The sequence below is a fragment of the Sus scrofa genome, chromosome 3 (genome assembly GCF_000003025.6).
Source record: "Sus scrofa isolate TJ Tabasco breed Duroc chromosome 3, Sscrofa11.1, whole genome shotgun sequence".
Classification (NCBI taxonomy): Eukaryota; Metazoa; Chordata; class Mammalia; order Artiodactyla; family Suidae; genus Sus; species Sus scrofa.
Window position 1 is genome coordinate 67,987,141 of NC_010445.4, and position 25,638 is coordinate 68,012,778.

The window sequence follows — 25,638 nt, forward strand, 5'->3', positions numbered from 1 at the left end:
GAACCTCAAATTAAATTACAAAAGCGAGGTGATGAAACCTAATCTTATGTTAAGAAATTGATTAGCAAGGTACCAAACTAAAGGCAGCTCAGTCAATGTGTTCACCCAGGCATTGTTCCCAAGGTTTTCCATGTCTCTATGGCCATCCTCAACCTCAGCTCTCCCTACTCTCTGCTGATATTTCCCCCCTCTCGTGCCTGGATCTCCCAGGAATGCTAGCAAAGGCAGGAAACCAGGCTAATCGTGGCCATGTTAATTCATGTTATTCAGCAATCTTTTAGCACTTTTCTCACTGCTATCAGCTGCCTTCCTGCAGCCAGTCTCCTCAGATCTCTAAGCCTGCCCTGCAGACTTGACTCAGTCGATGGCTCACATCAACCACACTGAGAAGGCAGAAACAGATATTCCTACTCTTTTCTCTCTGCCTCTGCATTGGAGCCCTCTTTCTGCTCTTTCTGAGCTATTCCTAGCTACTCCCCACACACACACACATATTGCCATTGTTCACCAACAAATACAGGCAGTGCTTCCCCCCAGACTAAACATTGGCCTCCTGGCTGCCTCACTACCCCCTCCTCCTCAGCACAACCATCCACACTATGTAACCATAATAACTACAGTTATCTTTTTTCATTGACGTATTCCTTTGTTCCTGCTTTCTGGCTGTTGTCCCCATCTTGACACTGAAATTGCTCATGACTGACCTCATCATTGTCAAATCCAGAACTGTTTTCAGATCTCTTCCAATGTTGTAAGAACATAAGCAAAGAAACAGAGGACAGGAAAGACCATTTCCTAGCTGACACTATGTTCTAAGCACTAATCTGAGCACTAGTTAAACTAGTTAACTAAGAATGAGGGTTGAAGATTAAATTATAGAGAGCTTTAAATGTCATGCTAAGGAAGTCACGCTTAATCTGGAGGGCAATTAGAAGCCTAAATAGGAAGGTCATTTGTATCAATAATTGGAGCTGAGTAATATAAAACTTAATCTGTGGTTGATAATGTAGGGAGAAGAAAGATACCCATGGTCCTTGCTTTCAAAGTGCTTACAGATAATTTGGAAGACAAAACTAATGTGCAAATAAGTCAATGTTAAGTGGTCTGGGAGATCAAAGCAACAGGAAGGATTATGAAGACCAGACTGATCCAGAGAAGCCCCCAGCATCAAGAAGGGTAGGATTTGGGTTGGTTCCAGAAGAAAGGAGAGCATCACAAGAGCGTGGTAAGAACAGAGAAGACATAGTGTTGGTCTCACTACCTTCCTGTGTAGTAGTTGTAATTCAGCCTCTGCTCTTTGCAGTACAATGGAACAGAGGTGAGCAAATTTTAAGAGGCCAGGTAGTAAATATTTTAGGTTTTACAGGCTTGATGCTCTCTGCCACAACTACTCTCCTCAGCTACAGAAGCATGAAAGTACTTAACAATACTTAAATGAATGCGCACGGTTGTGTTCCAAGAAAATCTTATTTATAGACACTGAAATTGGAATTTCACCTCATCTTCCCATGTCATGAAATAATATTCTTCTTTTTTCAACCTTTTAAAGATGTAAAAACCATTCTTAACTCGGAAACCATATGAAAACAGGTGGTGAACTGATTGGACCTGTGGATAGTAGTTTGGTCCCTGCGGTGGAGAGCAAGAGTGTGATGTCCATGGAATTGGGGGACCTGGATCATCCAGTCTGGCTTAACCCCTTCAGTGACTTACCTTTGCACTTCAAGTGAAGGTCAAGCTCCCGAGAGCATGGCCTGCAGCACCCCAAAGGCTGAGGCCCCTGCCCACATCTCATACCCTTCAATCCTTCCAGCCCAGCTACGAAAGCCTTTTCTTGGCTCCTCTAGGGTGCCCAGACCATTTGGCCCTCCAGGTCTTATGCTTACACTTGTCTCCGCATGGGCCGTTCACCTTGCATCCTTTACGTGGCTGCCTTGCCCTTCAGGTCACCTCCTCAGATAGTCCTTTGAGTGTGAGCCCCTCTCTTTTCTGTATCACCTCCATTTGGTTCCTTTAAGAACATGATGCATTTATGATTTTATATTTATTCGTTAGTGTATTTGTTTGTACTCTATCATCCCCTCTGTGCTTGAAGCTTCTCAATGGCAGAGACCATGTCTTTTTACTTCACCACTGTGTCCCCAGATCATAGCATAAAGTAGGGGTTCATTAGCAATTGAGTGGGTGAATGAATGAGGCCCAGCAGCAACCACATGGCTCTTTCTTTCACTTGTTGCTCACCCATAACCAAAGGTGCTACCTCAATACAGGGCTGGTCTCCAACCTGAACATGTCCCTTTGCATGTGATATACATGCAACTTTTATAAAGCCAAAACCTACATGATTCAACATCTAAATGGAGTCAAGGTCAGGAACGCAAGGCAAAACTAAGCAAAAGTAATGATACAGCGATTCCATTAAAAAGTACCCCAAATAATTGTCCACTGTGATAACTACCAAAAAATTCTCCATCTTTGCTTACCCCTCCTGTCATATCCCATGCCTACTCCCCTTATACTAACCTTCTTTGACTGAAACCTCCTTTCACGTGAACTTTCCAGTCTTTTTCTTATAGATCAGCTTAGCTTTTTCTTCCAGTAATAAAGACCTCTTTTTCTGTAAGAGGAGAAGATTGCCTGAAAGATGGTCCATAAATTATTAGATTCTCTTTGGCCAACTTGGGAAGGTACAAAAATCTGTCATCATTCCCTCATTAAAAATGTTTCTCCTCTCACATATGACGCACAGCAAACTTCAAATTGACTAATGCAATCTTCCTGATAATTTCTGTGAGACACAAATTTCATTGCTCAGTTTGTTCATGGAAACTATAGATGGACGGCCTGTGTGGCTCAGAGTATAATAGTCTATTGTCTATAGTGAGAAACTTTGGCTAAAGAACAGAAAGTAAAGTGTTTGTATTTCCCACGTAGTTCAGCCAACTGAGAGTTTGGAGGCTCGGGGTTTAAGACAGAAAAAAAACTGTGGAAATACAAAAATGAATCAAGATGTAAACTGGAATCCAACATTTATCCACATTCCAAGTCACCCATGTAGACAAATTGAATTCTCGCTCTGGTATTTTAAGCTATACTCTTTTCCCAATAAATTATCTGCATTATTAAATGCTGTGAATAATTTTTGTGCTTAATGTATGTGCTCACTCTTGAAAATTGTGTTTTCCCTGCTCCAAGTGACATTTATCTATTCTTCTTTCAAGCTCATCTAAACAGAAAAAATGGAAATGAAAAGGCTGAAATGAGAAAATAACAGATCTGTCTTCTATTCCCATTTCAACCCTGATGACTTTAACAAAGAAATTACCTTCCCTGTACCTTAATTTTTCAGTTTAAGATGGGGTTAGCAATAATCGTGTCTTACCCCAAGCCCCAGAAGTAATGACATGAAGTCATATCTACTTTCCAGAAACGCCTTTACAAGGAAACTACTGCACATAGAAAATATGAAATTTCTACATCTTCTACAAGCCAATGGCTCTTTATGTTGTACCAAACTTGAGAAACTAGGTGTCATAGAAGACTATGTCAGAAGACAAGAAAAATGGCCACTGTATCTGACCATTTGTTAGTGGTTGTCATGCCAAGAATTGTCTTGTGAAGAGGCAATACCTTGGGGCATAGCAGGAAAAGTGGGCACCCAGCCTGAGGGCTGTGAGTCTGTGCATTTAATCCAGACCTGGAGACATGAATGGTCATTAGTCACAGACTATTATGACTAGGATTATTTTGATTATTTTAAGTGTTTTTCAGATGCCAGGGATCAGAGTATAAAAACACCCACTTTTATAGGCAACTTATGTCAGAAAATGTTCACTGATACCAATTAGCACCATTCAATGCAGTTTTAAACAATATCCCACCAAAAATAGCAGTATTTTAGATGCTCAACAGAATGGTAAAGTACAAGCTTCAGTTCTGCTGCAGGTGTCCAAGTCCTCCTTGGCTCCGTTTTCATCACAGGCTGCAGCAGCCAAGGCAGAAATTCATCCTAGATCTGTTCCTCGTTACTTATACAGCAAGGAGTATTCCACTCAGTGACAGTCAGCTAAGCCAACCTCAAAGTGAATATAACACATAGAGTTAAGGCTCTCTAGAGATACATACACTCATCAATGTCCATTGAAACTCAAAGAAAACAAATCACAGATAAAATGCAGGTTTGCAAAGCCATGTTGATGAAGACTGGGCAAAGGTACATACTGGAAAATGACACCATGATATTGTATGGGGTTGGGAGGTAGGGTGTCCAGTATACAATTCATTCAAGCACATAAAATGCATGCAGTTTTATTGATGGGTTACTCTACCACTCACCTACATGAGCACTAAATGATTCAGGGGCCAGATGCAGTTTGGCGCCACCTAGTGGCACTGTCTGTTCAGACAGCAATCCCTTGTGACTGGGATTTCCAGAAGTACCTTGGAGATTCCAGGAATATCCACACAATTGGATGTAGATTTAATGTCATCTGCCAGACTGAAAAGATTGACTAGGGAGCACAGTACTGCTCAGAGGACTCTGTCTCTGACTCCCTGCTTCCTGGGACAGAGACTTCCTCTTCACCACATCTCTTAATGGAACTTTGAGGCCACCACTACCTCTGGCCAGCCCGCTTGGCTGCAGTCTGGAAGCCAGTCCTCCTCATTCATTTCCTCAAAACCTCACTGACATAGGGTTTTGGGTGAGGCATATTTTGCAGAATGAGTAGAGAAATCAGAGAATTACAGAATAGGACAGGATTTTTCTTTCTTTCTTTCTTTCTTTCTTTCTTTCTTTCTTTCTTTTCTTTCCTTCCTTCCTTCCTTCCTTCCTTCCTTTCTCCCTTTCTTTCTTTCTTTCTTTCTTTCTTTCTTTCTTTCTTTTGTCTTTTCTAGGGCCGCTCCCGTGGCATATGGAGGTTCCCAGGCTAGGGGTCCAATTGGAGCTGTAGCTGCCGGCCTACACCAGAGTCACAGCAACACGGGATCCGAGCCACATCTGCAACCTACACCACAGCTCATGGCAATGCTGGATCCTTAACCCACTGAGCAAAGCCAGGGATCAAACCCACAACCTCATGGTTCCTAGTCGGATTCGTTAACCACTGAGCCATGACAGGAACTCCTTTTTCAATTTTATTTTTCCTACTTTCTTGAATTTACTCTTAATACTATTGTTCCTTGTAGTACATTAAGCAATCCAAACCATAGGAAAATTTCTTGCTAGCTGTGTCCTTTTACAAGTCCTTGCTAGCAAACAAAAGTTTGCAATCTCGCAATCTCTCTCTCTTCCCTCTCCCTCTCTTTCTCTTGCTTAATTTCTCATTTTTGCCGTTCCTTCTTGTTACCTGCAGTCTTGATATTTTTATTCCTCACAGACACCAATTTGGCATTTTTCACCCTACCCTAAATTGAGCTTCTGGCCTATCTTTTCTTATCGCCATATACAATAAGATCCTCAGCCAAAGCAACCATCATCTAATTTGTCCTTCTCTCTCAGATATATTAAGCCGGCAGAAGCATTGTATTTCATGTTTTTTTTTTTCTTTAACATATCCACCAGATAAAAATTTAAGGCATGATTACTATCCACTTGCCTAAATCCATGCCTTCATCCTACCCCTAAGCAGACTAGAAGGAGGAGGGATGCAGGTGAGGGAGCTTTCTTTATGCAGGAGTCCAGTGTTTAAATATTTCTTATTAGAGCATTTCCAAACTCTGAAGCCATTCCTGCAACACATCTTCTATAAGACCTTTCTCTTTCCCTGAGAGCGTTGACCAAGAAAGTATCCGAAACAAGGACATAAGTCCCTGGGCCGATCAATAGCATCCACCACTAAACTTCACCATGAGAGCCCATGCTGGGGTGGACCAGTGAATTAACCATCTGATATCTTCTGGGAAGTTGCAAGTCTGATTGCAAACAACTGAAACCATCTCCCAACCTTCTTCTTAAGATGTGTACAGGAATGGAGATCATTTATTTTTTGAAACTAAGTAAAGTAATAATAGATTTGTACTGCCATAAGATTAAAAATGTACTACAAAACCATGGAAATTGAGATGGAGGGGAGCAGATACCGGAAAAAAGGGATAGAGTCAGGAAACGGAGCAAAAGCTCAGAAACAGAGCCCTGTGAGTGTATAAGCTAGAAGTGCAATTTCAAATCAACAGGGAAAGGATGGTGTATCCAATCGTGGTACTTGGAAAACTAAACAAATGTTGGAAAAAGAACATTTGGAGATTTTTCTCATAATTCTCACCAAAGTAGATCCCTGATAGACCGAATAGTTGAATGCAAATAAATAAATAACCTAGGAGAAAGGATAGGTGAATGTTCTCATGACTTTGGTATGAAAAACACATTTTAAGTATAATATAATAGAAGCCATAAAAAGTTCTTAGAAATTAATAAGGACAACATGAACTCCCTAAAGCAGAATTGAGTAAATTTTACAAGTGGTCAATTCAAAAAGGAAGAAATGGCGATGAGTAAATAGCATAATTATAAACTTTCAATTTACAATCACTTGAGAATATTAAATATAAAATAGAGGACCATGTAGAAACTATCCTATTGTCAAAGACAATATGCCCAGTACAGCCATGCAAAAACAAAACCAAAAACAAAACAAAAAAACCTCCCAAACCACTGCTGGTGGTATAAACTGGCATATATTTTCTGAAAAGTGAAAATATATACCAAACCTTTAAAAGTACTTTAACTTAATTCTGACTGACTAATCCTTGGGAAATAAGAAATAGAGCAAAGGTATATAGTTGAGGGTGTTAATTGTAATTAACTTAAATATCAAGTGTTTTGATATTTTGATATTATTTAAATACCAAAACACTATAAATAACTCAGAGGTTCAAATTAGAAGCCTAGCTAAGTAAACATGTTGCTCCTCCATAAAATGGAATATTATTACAGCCATGAGAAGTTTTGTTATAGAAATGTATTTACTGACATAAAAAGGTGACTTGGTGTTCTTTTTTAAAAGGCACTTATGTATATAGAAATATGAGCATGTGTGTAGAGAAGATATTAATCAATTTTATTAATTTCATTTCTATGTGATAGGATTATAGAAACTTTTGAAGGGTTTCTTTTTTCTTTTTGTAAGAGAAAAAATATAAGAAAGTTCTTCATGTAAATTTTATTTTATTTTATTTATTTTGGTACCTCAGAAGCAATCTGGATCTCTCTGAGGGCAGCCAGACCATCACAACCCACACCCCAAGCACTGAGGCCCTTGGGGGCAATGGTATAGGAGCTAGGAGAGGAAAGAGCATGCACTTAAAAGGAACAGAGTCAGATTGGACTCAGCCTTCAGGACTTCTGCTCCAGCAACTTAGAGCCTGACCCTACAACTGATGGGGCAGTGATAGCCACTGAGCCTAGGGGAAGCCTTGCCTCATCTGGCTCTGGCCAAAGCCTCTCCATCTCCAGCCCCACCTCTTACCAAGGTGATAGCTGCCAGCACACCCTAAGGAAGACATGACTTGTATTCACATCAAATTTAACTCTCTGACCAAAGCCACTGGGAGAGGCAGACTATATAGGAACACTGCCACACAAGGACAAACCTTGAACACTGTAATAGGTAACTCTTTCACTTAATTTCAAAGAGTCAGAGAAAGATAAGCAAAATGAGAAGAGTCGGGGTTTAGGACTGGCATATGCACACTGAGGTATATGGAATGATTGGCCAAAGGGGACTTTCTATAGAGCACAGAGAACTCTACCCACTATTCTGTGATAATCTATGTGGGAAAAGAATCCAAGAGAATGGATATATGTATATGTATGATTAGGTCACTTTGTTGTACAGCAGAAATTCTAACAGTCTTGCAAATTAACTATACTTCAATAAAACCTAGAAAAATACAATAAAACAAAATGTGTACGGAATCGCAAAGGACCCTGACTAGCAAAAACATTTGTGATCAAGAAGAACAAAACTGGAGAAATAATGCTTCCTCACTTCAGCCTGTGTTACAAAGCTACTGGCTACATTCACCTGTGGGTGGCAAAAACTCCACACTAAAACGGTATGGTACTGGCACAAAAACAGATAGAACAATGAAACCAATTAAGAGCCCAGAAATAAACCCATGCACATAGGTCAATTAGTCTATGACACAGGAGGCAAGAATATACCACTGGGAAAAGACAATTTCTTCAGTAAGTAGTGCCAGGAAAACTGGACTGCTACACATAAGAAAATGAAATCAGGGGGAAATACCTAAATATAAGACTAGAAACCATAAAACTCATAGAAGAAAATGTGGGCCAAACACTCTTTGACATAAATTATAAAAATATTTTTTTCTGGATCTGTCTCCTAATGCAAAAGAAATAAAAGTAAAAATAAACAAATGGGACCTAATTAAACTTAAAAGCTCTCCTACAGAAAAGGAAACCATAGGCAAAATGAAAGACAATCTACTGAATGGGAGAAAATATTTGCAAATGATATAACTGGTAAGGGTTTAATATCCAAAATGTATAAACAGGTCATTCATCTAAATACACACACATACCAAAAAATCTATTAAAAAATGGGCAGAAAGCCTGAATAGACATATTTCCAAAGAAAACGTACAGATGGCTAACAGGCACATGAAAATATACTCATGCTCAGAGAAATTCAAATAAAACTACAGTGAGATAACACCTCGCACATATCAGAATGGCTATGATCAAAAAGTCTACAGGAGTTCCCATTGTGGCGCAGAGGAAACAAATCCGACTAGGGACCATGTGGTTGCGGGTTCGACCTCTGGCCTCGTTCAGTGGGTCAAGGATCCGGTGTTGCCGTGAGCTGTGGCTTAGGTCACAAACATGACTGGGGATCTGGCTTTGCGGTGGCTGTGGCGTAGGCTGGCGGCTACAGCTCCAATTTGACCCGTAGCCTGGGAAACTCCTTGTGCTGTGGGTGAGGCCCTAAAGAAAGACCAAAAAAAAAAAAAAAAAAAAAAAAAGTCTACAAATAACGAATATTGGCAAGGATGCGTAGAAAAGGGAACCCTTGTACACTGTTGATGAGGCTGTAAATTGGTCCAGCTACTATGGGAAACAGAATTGCAGTCTCTCGAAAAACAAAAAATAGGTGTTCCTGTCACGGCTTAGCAGTTAACACACCCGACTAATATCCACGAGGACTTGGGTTCGATCCTTGGCCTCACTCAGTGGGTTAAGGATGTGGCATTGCTGTGAGCTGTGGTGTAGGTCACAGACACAACTGGGACCTGACGTTGCAGTGACTGTGGTATAGGCCAGCAGCTACCGCTCTGATTGGACCCCTAGCCTGGGAATCTCCATATGCTGTGGGTGCGGCCCTAAAAAGACAAAAGTAAAGAACAAAAAGAATCAGTTGGGCTGAGCTCAAGATAGCATCAGCCCTGACTGTGAAGAGAATTTAGTCTCATAAAGGACATGATGGGACTCTGCGGCGAGGGTCTACGGTGAGAACTTGTGGCAAGGAAAGGAAGGTTCCACAGCTTGGGAAGGGGTGGGGGGCTGAATCCCATGACTGAGTGATTGTGGCAGAGCCAATTATAGGGGAAGGGAAAAATGAGAACAATGAGAGAAGACAGTTTGGGTCTGAGTCTCATGACGAGGTAAGTGCAACAACAGGAATTGACAAACTGGTTGCTGGTAATCTTTATAGGTGGTTAATCTTTGCAGGTAGCTGTTTCCCTCTAGACCGTTGTCCCTTGCTATCCAACTCTAATGGCCACATTCCCAGGGAGGGGATATCTTCCATTCTTCTGGGAGCCTATCAGTATGGCATTTACATATGTGATAAAATATATATAATGTAAAATTTATCATTTTACATTTACAATGCTGTGCAAGCGTTACCGCTATCCATTTGAAGAACTTTTTTAGCACCCCGGATTTGTACCTATTAAACAATAACTCCCATCCCCATCCCTCAGCCCCTGGTAAACACTGTTCTATTTTCTGTCTCTATGAATTTGCCTATTCTAGGTATTTCAAATAAGTGGAGTCATGCAATATTTGTCCCTTTGTATTTGGCTTATTCATTTCACATCATGTTTGCAGAGTTCATCCAGTTTATAGTACATACCAGAATTTCATTTTTTAAGGCTAAGTAATATTCCATTTTACATATACACCACTTTTTGTGTATCCATTCTTCTACTGAGGGGTATTTGAGTTGTTTCCACCTCTTGGCTGCTGTGAATATTGTTGCTGTGAACATTGATGCATCTGTGTTTGTTTGAGTTCCCACTTTCAATGCTGGGTGTATGTCTAGAGGTAGAATTGCTAAGCCATATTCCTATGTTATATTTATTTATTCAATTTCTTTTTCTTTTCTTTTTTCTTTAGGGCCACACCCATGGCATGTGGAAGTTCCCAGGTTAGGGGTCCAATCGGAGCTGTAGCCACTGGCCTATGCCAGAGCCACAGCAATGCCAGATCCGTGCCAACTCTGTGACCTACACCACAGCTCACGGCAATGCTGGATCCTCAACCCACTGAGCAAGGCCAGGGATCGAACCTGCAACCTCATGGGTACTAGTCAGATTCATTCCTGCTGAGCCACGACAGGAACTCTGATATTCCTATGTTATTTTTAATTATCCCTATCAGAGGATGGACAAGCTAATGCTCTATCTATCTCTAACATATTTTAATTGAAATTAAATCCATACTTTTTATTACTCTCAAATGAATAACAAACTTATTTTTCCTTCTTTCAAAAGAGAGGTTGAGGAGTTCCCGTCATGGTGCAGTGGAAACAAATCCACTTAGGAGCCATGAGGTTTTGAGGGTTCAATCCATGGCCTCGCTCAGTGGGTTAAGGGTTAAGGATCCGGCATTGCTGTGAGCTGATCTGCTGACTGAGATCCAGTGTTTCTGTGGCTGTGGTGTAGGCTGGCAGCTGTAGCTCCCATTCGACCCCTAGCCTGGGAACCTCCATATGCCACAGGTGAGGCCCTAAAAAGCAAAAAAAAAAAAAAAAAAAAAAAAAAAGTTGATAAATTATGTTTACTGACTCAGCACTCTGTTTTAGAGTATCAATTTTATTCTTTTTTTACTCAGGCCAAAAGATAAGGACATGATTTCCATTGAAAAGATGGTTGATAACTCATAGTTCCCAAGAGGGAGGAGCACAACACCCCATACAGGGTCACAGGCAGAAAGCATGGGGAAGCTGGAGGAAATTATTTTATTGTGTTTTTGAGGGAAGGAATTGGTGAGGCAGGGAAAGCAGGCTTAGGATTGTCTAATTTGAATCATTCCAGTGAGTATCCATGTAGGGGCTGCCCCCTAGCTGTCTGAGGTGGCCCTGGGGTGCTTAGGGCAAGGGGATGTGTCCCTTGGTGTTAAGAGCCCCAAGAAAGCAGACAGATGGAGGGTAGGGGCCCTGGGTTGTTTGGTTTGCATATAAAGGCCCTCTAGCAGGAGTCAACCCTAAGAATTTGCCATCCCTGGGCAGGCAGTCCCTCCTAGATTATCAGGAAGACCTGATATGTCAAAGCATCAGATGCAAAAACTAGAACATGTGGCTAATACCCACTGAGGTGAAGTCATTAAATTTCAAAGAACAACGGAATTCCAACAGGCTTGCAGGCCTTGGATTTGAAAAGATGGTTCTCAATGGTAGCTGTATTTCAGAATAACTTGAGAATTTTTTAAACTCTAATTTCCTGCTCTCATACTCATGGCCAGTTACATGAACATCTGACACTGATCATTTTAAAAGCTCCCTAAATGATTTGCATATGACTCTGAGCTTGAGAACCACTGGTCCAAGGCAGTGTTTTCTCGGAATCAACCAGAATTAATAGCAGCAAGTATCACTTGGGAACTTGTTATAAATGTAAATCTGACAATTATGGAGTGAGTGGTCCAATCACCTCCTTTATTCTAGAGAATATACTTCCGTTAATGCAGCCTAACTTTGCATTTTTCTTGGAGGGAGAGGAAAGTAAAATTGGACTTAACATTAACTAACACTGACATAGGTAAACAATGAATTCAGTTCCCTCTCATCAATGTTTATTCTTCTCTTTTCATTCTGAACAGGAATCTCCATTGTGGAAAAAGTCCAGAAGAGAAACATAGGTTGAAGAGATTTGCTTTCTCTACTTTATCCATTAATATATCACCCACCCATCCAATGCAGGTGGCTAGCCTCATCATCCAAGCTTATTAATGGCAAATGCTGAGAAAGGTAGCTGTCAAGTCTTGACCAACCCCGTTATGTCTTGAACTGACCCCTCCCATTCACCTTGTTGCAGGTACCACATCTGTGTGACTGTGCTGATCTACTTCCTGCCCCTGCTGGTGATAGGTTATGCATACACCGTAGTGGGAATCACACTGTGGGCCAGCGAGATCCCTGGGGACTCCTCTGACCGTTACCACGAGCAAGTCTCTGCCAAGCGCAAGGTGAGCAAAAGGCAGGCAACACTTAACCCACCCTGGCACAGGTGACAGACTGGCAATCTTATGAGCCCCCAGAACTTCAGGAGGTCCAGAGTCAGCAGGCACAGAACATCCCTGGGTCCAGGAACAGTAGAAGGGAAGGGAGGAAAGAGGACAGGAAGGAAGAGATCTTTCCTCAAGGTATTTGTAACCCACGCCTACCTGTACAGGCAGGAACTATCTCACTCCCGCCTTCGGACTAAGTGAAAACTGTCAAGTCTTTAAAACACAAACACACATACTTAACTACAAAAGCATTGAACAGTTACTCAGTACTGTTTTATTATTAAAGTTTGACAAAATAATACATCACTTGGTTCAAACATCAAAGAGAGACTAAAAGAAACCAAATTATGGTGATGGAAAACAGACCAGGAGTTGCCAGGGCTAGTACTAGGGGAAGAATTTGCCTATAAAAGGATGGTATGAGTGAGTTTCTATGTGATTATGGAGCAATTTTGTATCCTGATTGTGATTTTTTTTTAACTTATCTCTGCATACGATAAAATTTTATAGAAAATTGCATGTAAAAACTGGCAAAATACAAGTGCAATCTATAGGTTAGTTGATAGTACTGTGCTGTCATTGGTTTCCTGAGTTTGATTATGTGGCATAGTTACATAAGATGATATTGTTGGGAGAAGCTGTGTGATGAGTTCCTGGGAACTCTGTACTATTTTTGCAACTTCCTGGGAGTCTTAAATTATTTGCCAATCAAAAGCAAATAATTGTGGTTGCCAAAGGGGAGGGAGAGGGACTGGGATGGACTGGGAGTTTGGTGCTACATTTAGAATGCATAAGCAATGAGGTCCTGCTGTACTGCACAGGGGACTATATCCAATCATTTCTTATAGAACATGGTAGAAGATAGTATGAGACAAAAATGTATATATGTGTATGACTGGGTCACTTTGCTGTACAGCAGAAATTGACAGAACATTGTCAATCAACTACACTTTAATTTAAAAAATTTCTAAGTCAAAAAAATACATTGACTCTTACCATGAAAGGTCCCCTCCTTTCTAGGTCCTCCCTCTACCTAGTTACCAAATGTGAATGCATACACATACGTAGACACACACACACACACCAACACACACTATGGTAATCACTGTTGATTGTTATTAGTCCTTCCAGATATTGTAATGTATTTATAAACTGTATAAATATATGTTCTTTTCTTTTTAATACAAACAGTAAATACAACTCTTCTTCCCCACATTTTTATACTTAAGAGTATCCACAAAATCAAATATAGAAAGAGCTTTCTCATTCTTTTTTTTTTTCCTCTTTTGGTAACTCTTTGCCTAGTATTTCGTTGTGTGGATGCTAGATAGTTTTTATTTTTTTATTGAAGTATTATTGACTTACAGTATTACATTAGTTTCAGGTATATTACATAATGACTTAACATTTGCATACACTGTGAAATTATGAGCACAATAAACCTAGTAACCATCTGTCCCCATACAAAGTTAAAATATTACTGGCCATATTCCCAGTGCTACCTATTACATCCCTATGACATTTATTACATAACTGGAGATTTGTACCTATTAATCCCCTTCACCCATTTCACCCATACCCATTCCTCTCCATTCTGGCAATGACCCATTTATTCTCTATGAATTTGCTTCTGTTTTGTGTTTGTTCTGTTTTTTTAAGATTCCAAATATAAGTTAAACCATGTGTTATTTGACTTTAGCTTAGGACAATACCCTCTGTATACATCTATCTTGTCCCAAATGACAAGATTTCATTTTTATGGCCAGGTAGTATTCCCTTGTACATATATAATACATATTCTATACCCATTCTTCTATCAGTGGACAGTTAGGTTGCTTCTATATCTTGGCTATTATAAATAATGCTGATATAAACATTGGGTTGCATATATCTTTTCAAATTAGTGATTTTGTTTTCTTAGGATAAATACCTACGAGTGGAGTTGCTAGATCATACGGTAGTTCTATTTTCAATTTGTTGAGGAATCTCTATACTGTTTTATGTTCCCACCAATACTTCACAAGGGTACCCTTTTCTCCACATCCTCACCAACCCTCATTATTTGTTGTCTCTCTGATATAGCCATTTTGACAGATGTGAGGTGATATCTCACTGTGATTTTGATTTGCAGTTCTTCGTTGATGTTGAGTATCTTGACATGTGCCTTTTGGCCATCTGTAGGTCTTCTTTGGGAAACTATTCAGGTCCCTGCCCACTTTTTAAAGCAGTCGTTTGGTTTTTTGATGCTGAGTTGTGTAAGTTCTTTGTATAGTTTGGATATTAACCCCCTATCAGTTATATAGTTTGCAAATATCTTCTCCCATTCAATAGGTTGCCTTTTCGTTTTGTTTATAGCTTCCTTCACCATGCAAAACCTTTACATTTTGCTGTAGTTCCATTTGTTTTTGTTCATTTTTTGCTTTGGTTTCCCTTCCATGAGGAGACAAAGCAAAAAAAAAAAAGCAAAAAAAAAAAAAAAATTCTAAGACCAATGTCAAAAGGGTGCTTTTCAAGTTTTCTTCTGGAGTTTTTATGTTTTCAGTCTTTCATTTAAGTTTTTAATCCAGTTTGAGTTTAGTTTTATATAGAATGTAAGAATGTAATCCAGTTTGATTGTTTTGCATATGGCAGTCCACTTTTCCCAACATCGCTGATGAAGAGGCTGTCTTTTCCCCCTCGTATGTTCTTGCCTCCTTTGTTAGAGATTAATTGATCATAAGAGTGTGGGTTTATTTCTGGGATCTATGTTCTGTTCTATTGAGTTCTGTGTCTGTTTTTGTACCAGTACAATACAGTTTTGATTACTGTGGCTTTTAGTATAGTTTTTGAAATCAGGGAACATAATACCCCCAACATTGTTCTTCTTTCTCAAGATTGCTATTGTTATTTGGGGTCTTTTGTGTTTCCACATAAATTAGAATTATTTGTTCTAGTTCTGTGAAATTGCCTTTGGTATTTTGATAGATTGCATTGAATCTGGTTTCCTGAGGCAGGTTTGTATCACTAGCAGCACCCAATCTGTACCAAAAAGAGCCAAGAGAGCTCTTAGGACAAGATAGATGTATACAGAGAATATTGTCCTGCTGGAGCTGTGGGCTGCCTGGCTGGAGAAAAACACAAGCTGCAGAGCACCTCCCAGTGGCCCTGCAAAGGCCTGCATTAATGGCACCCGTTCCATACCAAGGGAGACAAGGGAAGCCCATTAATCCACATTCCAATCCACAGTGGCTACAGAGAGCACTCCTACCAGCAGCCTGGCAGGGGGAGTGACCACCAGAAGCACACTTCCTCCAGCTACAGAGAAAGCCTGTTAGCAACAGTTAGGGAAAAGCCCCCTGCCCTTGGGGCTTTATTTTTTTATTTTTTTTTGCCTTATTCTAGGGCCTCTTCCCATGACACATGGAGGTTCCCAGGCTGGGGGTCGAATCGGAGCTGTAGCCGCTGGCCTACACCACAGCCACAGCAACTCGGGATCCGAGCCGAGTCTGTGACCTACACCACAGCTCATGGGAACACCAGATCCCTAACCCACTGAGCGAGGCCAGGGATCAAACCCCCAACCTCATGGTTCCTAGTTGGATTCATTAACCACTGCGCCATGACAAGAACTCCCCCTTGGGGCTTTAGAGAGATATCCCTATAGTGGCCAAGCAAGGGGAGTGATAGCAGAATGGCGGCACCTGCCCCTACAGCTACAGAGCAGTCCCTAGAGCCTTCCCGACAAAGGGAGGGGTGTCAGGAGCAACTGCTGACATTTCAAGCTGTAGGAAAATGTCCTGAAAGCTACCTAGTAGCAGAAGGGGTTGCAGGAGACACTGCTACCCCCACATGTTACAAAAGCAATCCTTTGAACTGTGAATCATTGCCACCTGCCTCACATACCCCATACCTAGCATCTACCCAGCTCCAGGAGAGGGAGCGTGATACCACTGCTCCCAACATGTGCTCTGGAACAGACACCACTGCTGAGAACTCCAGGAGTGGGCACCTGCTGCTGAATCTATGTACCTGCTGTCAAGGTGATAATAAACAGAAAGGTAGACATTTATGAGACAACAAAGAGGTAGCTTTCAGACAAAGGAACAAGAAAAAACATACAAAAACCATTACATGATGAAGAGATAGGCAATCTACCTGAAAAAGAATTCAGAGTGATGATAGTAAAGATAATCCAAGATCCTGGAAAAAGAATGGAGACACAGCTCGAGTACTTAAAAGAAATGTTTAACAAAGAGATAGAGGATTTAAAGAGAAAGATGAATAGCACAATATCTGAAATGAAAAATACTCTAGAAGGAACCAATCACAGGTTAATGGAGCCAGAAGAACAAATAAGTGAGGTGGGAGATAGTGGTGGAAATCACTGCCATAAAAGGGAATAAGGAAAAAAAGAATGGGGAGTTCCCATCATGGTGCAGTGGAAACAAATCCAAGTAGGAAACATGAGGTTGTGGGTTTGATCCCTGGCCTCACTCAGTGGGTTAAGGATCCGGCATTGCTGTGAGCTGTGGTATAGTTCACAGATGTGGCTTGGATCCTGCGTTGCCGTGGTTGTGGTGTAGGCCAGCAGGTGTAGCTCCCACTCAAACCCTAGCCTGGGAACTTCCATATGCTGTGGGTGCAGACCCCCCCCCCAAAAAAAAGAATGAAAAGAACTGAAGAGGGTCTAAGACCTCTGGGACAACTTTAAACATACAAACATTTGCATCATAGGGGTTCCAGAAGGAGAAGAGAAAGAAAAGGGGCCAGAGAAAATATTTGAAGAGATTATAGCTGAAATTTTCCCTAATATGGGAAAGGAAACACTCACTCAAGTTGAGGAAGCACATAGAATTCCATACAAAATAAGCCCAAGAAGAAACACAGTGAGACACAGACTAATCAAACTGACAAAAATTAAATACAAAGAAAAAATATTTAAAGCCACAAGGAAAAAGCAATCAATCACATAAAAGGGAATCCCATAAGGATATGAGCTGATTTTTTTAGCAGACACTCTACAAGCCAGAGGGAGAGGCAAGATATATTTGAGGTGATGAAGCAGAGGAACATGGAACCAAGAATACTCTACCCATCAAAATTCTCATTCAGATTTGTGGAGAGATCAAAAGATTTAGAGATGTATTCTCTCTCTCTCTCTCTCTCTCTCTCTCTATATATATATATATATAGATAGATAGATAGATAGATAGATAGATAGATAGATATAGATATACACATATATATGTATATATAGATATACACACACACATATACAATATATGTATATAGACAATGGAATACTATTTGGCCATTAAAAAGAACAAAGTAACGCAATTTGCAGCAACATGGATGGAACTAGAGACTCTCATACTAAATGAAGTAACTCAGAAAGAGAAAGACCAACCCCATATGATATCACATATGTGGAGTATAAAATATGGCATAAATGGTCTATCTACAAAACAGAAACAGATCATAGACATGGAGGGCAGACTTGTGTTTGCCAGAGGGGTGTGGAGAGAGGGGGATTGATGGAGAATCTGGGATTGGTAGATGAAGACTATTACATTTAGAACAAATGAGTGATAGAGTCCTCCTGTACAGCACAGGGAACTGTATCCAGTCTCTTGGGTAAGAACCTGATGGAAAATTAAAAAAAAAAAAAAAAAAAAAAGCAGGTGTGTACAGGTAGCTGGGTCACTTTGCTGTAGAGAAGAAATTGAAGGGACATTATCAATCAGTTATACTTTAATAAAAAATTTTTAAAAGATATATATCCCTCTTATCTAATGTGTCATTTAAGGTCAATTTTCCTTACTGATTTTTTGGTCTGGATGGTTTGTCTGTTGATTTAACTAGGTTAAGTTTCCTGTGTTAGTGTTGCTTTCTCCCTTTATGTTTTTTTAAAATTTTCTTTATATATGGGTTCTCCAATGTTGAATGCTTATATATTTGCAATCATTATATCTTCTTCTTGGCTGGATTCCTTGATCATTATGTAATGTCTTTCTTTGTCCCTTGTTAAGAGTCTTTGTCTGATGTAACTATTGCTATCTTAGCTTTTTTTTTTTTTCACTTCCTTTTGCATGGAATAAGTTGTTCCATCTCTTTGCTTTCAGTCTGTGTATCATTAGATCTAAAAAAAGACTCTTGGGGGTTCCTGTTGTGGCTCAGTTGCTAACGGATCCGACTGGAAACCATGAGGTGCAGGTTCGATCCCTGGCCTTGCTCAGTGGGTTAACGATCCGGCGTTGCCGTGAGCTGTGGTGTAGGTTGCAGACGCGGCTCGGATCCCACGTTGCTATGGCTCTGGCGTAGGCCGTGGGCTACAGCTCCGATTAGACCCCTAGCCTGGGAACCTCCATATGCCGCGGGAACGGCCCTAGAAAAGACAAGAAGACAAAAAATAAATAAATAAAAATAAAAATAAGTCTCTTGTAGGCATCATATATGTAGGTCTTTTTTTTATGCATTCTGCCACTTTACATCTATTTATTGGAGAACTTTATTTATATTTGTAATTATTATTGATAGCCATGTACTTATTGAGATTTAGTTAAATATTTTTGGTTGTTTGGTAGTTCTTTTTCATCCTTCTTATTTTCTCTCTTCCCTGTGATTTAACATCTGCCTTTAATGTTATGTTTGGATTCCTTTCTCTTTTTTCGTGCGTATCTATTATAGATTTTTGATTTGTGGTTATCACGAGGTTTATATATAGCAGCCTATATATAAATATACATATGTGAGTATTTTAACTTGGTGACCACTTAAGTCTAACCACCCTTTATTTTTACTCCCCTCCCCCTCATAGTTAATGTTTTCTAATTTAGTTTAATTTAATATTGGAGCATAGTCGATTTACAAAGTTGTGTTAGTTTCAGGTGTAGAGAAGAGTGGGTTTGGTTATAAATATGCATACATACATTCTTCTTCAGATTATTTTCCCATATAGGTTATTACATAATATTGAGTAGAGTTCCTTGTGCTACACAGTGTGTCCTTCTTGATTATTTACTTTATATACAGTAGTGTGTATGTTTTTTTTAATTACTCAAATGAATTTATCACATGTGTGGTTGTATAATGATCATAACAATCTGATTTCACAGGGTTCCCATCCTACAGCCCAAGCACATCCCCCCACGCCCCAAACTGTCTCCTCCGGAGACCATAAGGTTTTTAATGTCTGTGAGTCAGTATCTGTTCTGCAAAAGAGTTAAGTCTGTCCTTTTTTCAGATTCCACATGTCAGTGAAAGCCATTTGACGTTGGTATCTCATTGTATGGCTGACTTCACTTAGCATGATAGTTTCTAGGTCCATCCATGTTGCTAAAAATGCCAGTATTTCGTTCTTTTTAATGGCTGAGTAATATTCCATTGTCTATATGTAACACATCTTCTTGATCCACTCCTCTGTCAAAGGACATTTAGGTTGTTTCCATGTCTTAGCTATTGAAAAGAGTGCTGCAGTGAACTTTGGAGTACATGTGTCTTTTCGAGTCATGGTTTTCTCTGGGTAGATGCCCAGGAGTGGGATTACTGGATCAAATGGTAGTTCTATGTTTAGTTTTCTGAGGCCTCTCCATACTGTTTTCCACAGTGGTTGCACCCATTTACAATCCCACCAACAGTGTACTAGTGTTCCTTTTTCTCCACACCCTCTCCAGCACTTACTGTTTGTAGACTTTTGAATGATGGCCATTCTGGCCAGTGTAAGGTGGTACCTCATCGTGGTTTTGATTTGCATTTCTGTAATAATGAGTGATGTTGAACATCTTTTCATGTGTTTCTCAGCCATCTGTATGTCTTCTTTGGAGAACTGTCTGTTTACATCTTCTGCCCATTTTTTGATGGGGTTGTTTGTTTTTTTGGTATGGAGCTACAGAAGTTGTTTATAAATTTTGGAGATTAATCCCTTGTCAGTCTATTCACTTGCAAAGATTTTCTCCCATTCTGTGGGTTGTCTTTTTGTGTTGTTTAGGGTTTCCTTTGCTGTGCAGAAATTTTGCAGTTTGATTAGGTCCCATTTGTTTATTTTTGTTTTTACTGTCATTATTCTAAGAGGTGGATCTGAGAAGATGTTGCTGTCATTTATGTCAGAGAGTGTTTGGCCTATGTTTTCCTCTAAGAGTTTTATGGTGTCTGGTCTCATACCTAGGTTCTTTAATCCATTTAGAGTTTATTTTTGTGGAGGGTGTTAGGGAGTGTTCTAATTTCATTCTTTTACACATGGCTGTCCAGTTTTCCCAGCACCACTTATTGAACAAGCTGTCCTTTCTCCATTGTATACCCTTGCCTCCTTTGTCATATATTAGTTGGCTATAGTTGCATGGGTTTAATTCTGTGCTTTCTATCCTATTCCACTGATCTATATGTCTGTCTTGGTGCCAGTACCATATGGTTTTGATGACTGTTGCTTTGTAGTATAGTCTGAAGTCAGGGAGCCTGATTCCTCCAGCTCCATTTTTCTTTTTCAGGATGTCTTTGGCTATTCTGAGTCTTTTGTGCTTCCAAACAAACTTTAAAATATTTTGTTCGAGTTCTGTGAAAAATGTCCTTGGTAATTTGATAGGGACTGCACTGAATCTGTAGATTGCCTTAGGTAGTATAGTCATTTTGATAATATTAACTCTTCCAATCCACGAGCATGGTATATCTTTCCATCTATTTGTGTCATCTTTGATTTCCTTCATCAGTGGCTTGTAGTTTTCAGAGTACAGGTCTTTTGTCTCTTTAGGTAGGTTTACTCCTAGGTATTTCATTCTTTTGGATGTGATGGTTAACAGGATTGCTTCCCTAATTTCTTTTTCTGCTCTTTCATTGTTAGTGTATAGAAATGCCATAGATTTCTGTGTATTAATTTTGTATCCTGCGACTTTGCCAAATTCGTGGATGAGCTCTAACAGTTTTCTGGTAGAGTCTTTAGGATTCTCTAGGTATAGTATCATGTCATCTGCAAATAGGGATAGTTTTACTTCTTCCTTTCCAATTTGGATTCCTTTTATTTCTTTTACTTCTCTGATTGCCATGGCTAGGACTTCCAAAACTATGTTGAAGAGTAGTGGCAAGAGTGGACATCCTTGTCTTGTTCCTGATCACAGCGGGAATTCTTTCAGCTTTTCACCATTGAGAATGATGTTTGCTGTGGGTTTGTCATATATGGTCTTTATTATGTTGAGGTAGGTTCCTGTTATGCCCACTTTCTGGAGGTTTTTATCAGAAATGGGTGTTGGATTTTGTCAAAGGCTTTTTCCATATGAGAGGACCTTATGGTTTTTATTCTTCAGTTTGTTAATGTGGTGTATCACACTGATGGATTTGTGGATATTGAAGAACCCTTGCATCCCTCGGATAAATCCCACTTGATCATGATGTACAATCCTTTTAATGTATTGTTGGATGCAGTTTGCTAGTATTTTGTTGAGAATTTTTGCATCGATGTTCATCAGTGAAATTGGCCTATAGTTTTCTTTTTTTGTGGTGTCTTTGTCTGGTTTTGGTATCAGGGTGATGGTGGCCTCATAGAATGAGTTTAGGAGTATCCCTTCCCCTGCAATTTTTTGAAATAGTTTCAGAAGGATAGGTGCTAGCTCTTCTCTAAATGTTTGATAGAATTCACCTGTGAAGCCATCTGGTCCTGGACTTTTGTTTATTGGAAGTTTTTTAATCCCAGTTTCCATTTCAGTTCTTGTGATGGGTCCATTCATCTTTTCTATTTCATCTTGGTTTAGTCTTGGGAGATTGTACTTTTCTAAGAATTTGTCCATTTCTTCTAGTTTTCCATTTTATTGGCATATAGTTGCATATAGTAGTCTCTTATGATCCTTTGTATTTCTGTGGTGTCTGTTGTTACTCCTCCTTTTTCATTTCTAATTTTATTGATTTGAGTCCTCTCTCTTTTTTGCTTGATAAGTCTGGCGAGGGGTTTATCAATTTTGTTGATCTTTTCAAAAAACCAGCTTTTTGTTTCATTGATGTTTTCTATGGTTTTCTTTGCTTCTATTTCATTGATTTCTGCTCTGATCTTTATGATTTCTTTCCTTCGACTAACTTTAGGTCTTGTCTGTTCTTCTCTCTCGAGCTGCTTTAGATGTAAAATTAGCTTGTTTATTTGAGCTTCTTCTTGTTTCCTGAGGTGGGCTTGTATTGCTATAAACTTTCCTCTTAGAATGGCTTTTGCTCCATCCCATAGGTTTTGGAGTGTCGTATCTTTGTTGTCATTTGCTGCTAGGTATTTTTTAATTTCCTCTTTGATTTCTTCAGTGATCCATTGGTTGTTTAGTAGCATGTTGTTGAGTCTCCACGTGTTTGTGTTTTTTGCAGTGTTTTTCCTTGTTGTTGATTTCCGGTAGTATAGCATTGTGGTTGGAAAAGATGCTTGATATGATTTTAATTTTCTTAAAGTTACCGAGGTTGGATTTGTAGCCCAAGATATGATCAATCTTAGAGAATGTTCCATGTGCACTTGAGAAAAATGTGTATTCTGTTGCTTTTGGATGAAATGTCTCATAAATATCTATTAAGTCCATCTGGTTCAATGCTTCATTCAGGGCCTGTGTTTCCTTATTGATTTTCTCTCTGGTTGATCTGTCCATTGCTGTAAGTGGGGTGTTAAAGTCCCCCACTATGATTGTGTTATTGTCGGTTTGTCCTTTTAAGGTTGTAGGCAGTTGCCTTATATATTGTGGTGAACCTGTGCTGGGTGCGTAGATATTTAAAATTGTTATATCACCTTCTTGGATTGATCCTTTGATCATTATGTAATGTCCTTCTTTGTCCCTTTAAATGTTCTTCATTTTAAAGTCTATTTTGTCTGATATGAGTATTGCTACTCCAGCTTTCTTTTGATCCCCGTTTGCATGAAATATTTTCCTCCATCCTCTCCCTTCAATTTGTTTGTGTCCCTAGAAGTGAAGTGGGTCTCTTGAAGACAGCATATATATGGGTCTGGTTGTTGTATCCATTCAGCCAGTCTATGTCTTTTGGTTGGGGCGTTTAGTCCATTAACAATTAAGGTAATTATTGATATGTATGTTCTTATTGTCATTTTATTAATTGCCTTGGGTTTGCTTTTGTTGCTCTTTTTTCTTTCCTTCTTCTCTTGTTCTTTTCTGCCTATAGACGTTCCTTTAGTATTTGTTGTAAGGCTGTTTTAGTGTTGCTGAATTCTCTCACCTTTTGCTTATCTGTGAAGGTTTTGATTTCTCCTTCAAATCTGAATGAGAGCCTTGCTGGGTAGAGTAATCTTGGTTGGAGGTTTTTTCCTTGCATCGTGTTAAGTATATCATGCCACTCCCTTCTGGCCTGCAGAGTTGCTGCTGAAAAATCTGCCGATAACCTTATTGGGGTTCCCTTGTATGTTACTTGTTTCTTTTCCCTAGCTGCTTTCAAGATTTTCTCTTTGTCTTCAATTTTGGTCAGTTTGATTAGGTTTTAATTTTGGTCAGTTTGTACGTGTCTCAGGGTGTTCCTCCTGGGCTTTATTTTATATGGTACTCGTTGTGCTTCCTGGATTTGAGTGAGTGATTCCTTGCCCATGTTAGGGAAGTTCTCGGCTATTACCTCTTGGAATATATTTTCTGTCTCCTTCTCTCTCTCTCCTTCTTCTGGCACCCCTATAATACAGATGTTGGTGTGTTTAACATTGTCCCAGAGTTCTCTGAGACTCTCTTCATTTCTTTTCAGTCTTTTTTCTCTTTTCTGCTCCACATCCATAATTTCCACTAATCTGTCCTCCACCTCACTTATTCATTCTTCTGCCTCCTGTATTCCTTTTTTTTTTTTTTTTTTTTTTTTTGTCTTTTTGCCTTTTCTAGGGCTGCTCCTGCAGCATATGGAGGTTCCCAGGCTAGGGGTTTAATCGGAGCTGTAGCCATCGGCCTACACCAGAGCCACAGCAATGCGGGATCTGAGCCGTTTCTGCAACCTACACCACAGCTCATGGCAATGCAGGATCCTTAACCCACTGAGCAAGGCCAGGGATTGAACCCACAACCTCATGGTTCCTAGTCAGATTCGTTAACCACTGCACCACCACAGGAACTCCTGCCTCCTGTATTCTGCTGTTGGCTGCTTCTAGCGAATTTTTTATTTCAGTTATTGTATTTTGCATCTCTTCTTGTTTAAAGTTTATATCTTGTATCTTTTTGGTCAGTGTTTCCTGTAAGTTATCCATCTTTGCCTCCAGCTTATTTCCAATGTCTTGCATCATCTTCAGCGTCAATAGTCTAAAGTCTTTTTCCTGGAGGCTAAGAATCTCCTCCTCACTTAGCTGATTTTCTGGGGTTTTTCTTTTCTCCCTCATCTGAGTTATAGTTCTCTGTCTTTTCATTTTTATAGGTTTTTGGTGTGGTGACCTTTTTACAGATAATAGAGTTGTAGCCTCTCTTACTTCAATGTCTGCCCCCTGTGGCTGAAGTCGGTATGGGGGGCTTGCTGTAGGCTTCCTGATGGGAGGGGCTGATGCCTGCCCACTGGTAGGTGGAGCTGATTCTAATCCCTCTGGTGAGTGGGACTTAGTCTCTGGATGGGATTAGAGGCAGCTGTGTGCCTGAGGGGTCTTTAGGTAGCCAGTTTACTGAGGGGTGGGGCTGTGATCCCACCTGGATTGTTGCTTGCCCTGGGGCTTCTCAGCACTGACTGACGGGTGGGGACAGATTTTCCCAAAATGGCCCCCTCCAAAGAAAGGCAGCTGCTGAATATTCCTGAGAGATTTGCTTTCAATGTCCTTCCCTCACAGCAAGCCACATTCACCTCTGTTTTCCCAGGATGTCCTCCAAGAACTGCAGTCAGGTTTGACCCAGATTCCTATGGAGACCTCACTCTTCCCTGGGACCCAGTGCATGTGAAAATCTGTGTGTGCCTTTTAAGAATGGGGTCTCCGTTTCCCCTAGTCCCATGGAGCTCCTGCGCACAAGCCCCACTGGCCTTCAATGCCAGATGCTCCAGGGCTCTTTCTCCTGTGCCAGATCCCCACACAAGAGAGTTTGATGTAGGGCTCAGAACTCTCACTCCTGTAGGTGAGTCTCTGTGAACCAGTTAGTTTCCAGTCTGTGGAGCTTCCCACCCAGGAGGTATGGGGTTGTTTATATCATGAAATCGCCACTCCTACCTCTTGATGTGTCCTCCTCTTTTTCTTCTGGAATAGGACATCTTTTTTAAGGTTTCCAGTCTATTTG

The 25,638-nt window shown here is 40.1% G+C and overlaps 1 protein-coding gene across 1 annotated transcript in view; it reads left to right on the forward strand.

Moving 5' to 3' along the window:
• Nucleotides 1-25,638, forward strand: part of TACR1 (tachykinin receptor 1) — a 182,367-nt gene that overhangs the window by 147,774 nt on the left and 8,955 nt on the right. Inside the window, exon 3 of the mRNA XM_021087317.1 lies at nucleotides 12,283-12,433. Coding sequence (XP_020942976.1) covers nucleotides 12,283-12,433 — 151 coding nt within the window. The remainder of the gene's footprint in view (nucleotides 1-12,282; nucleotides 12,434-25,638) is intronic.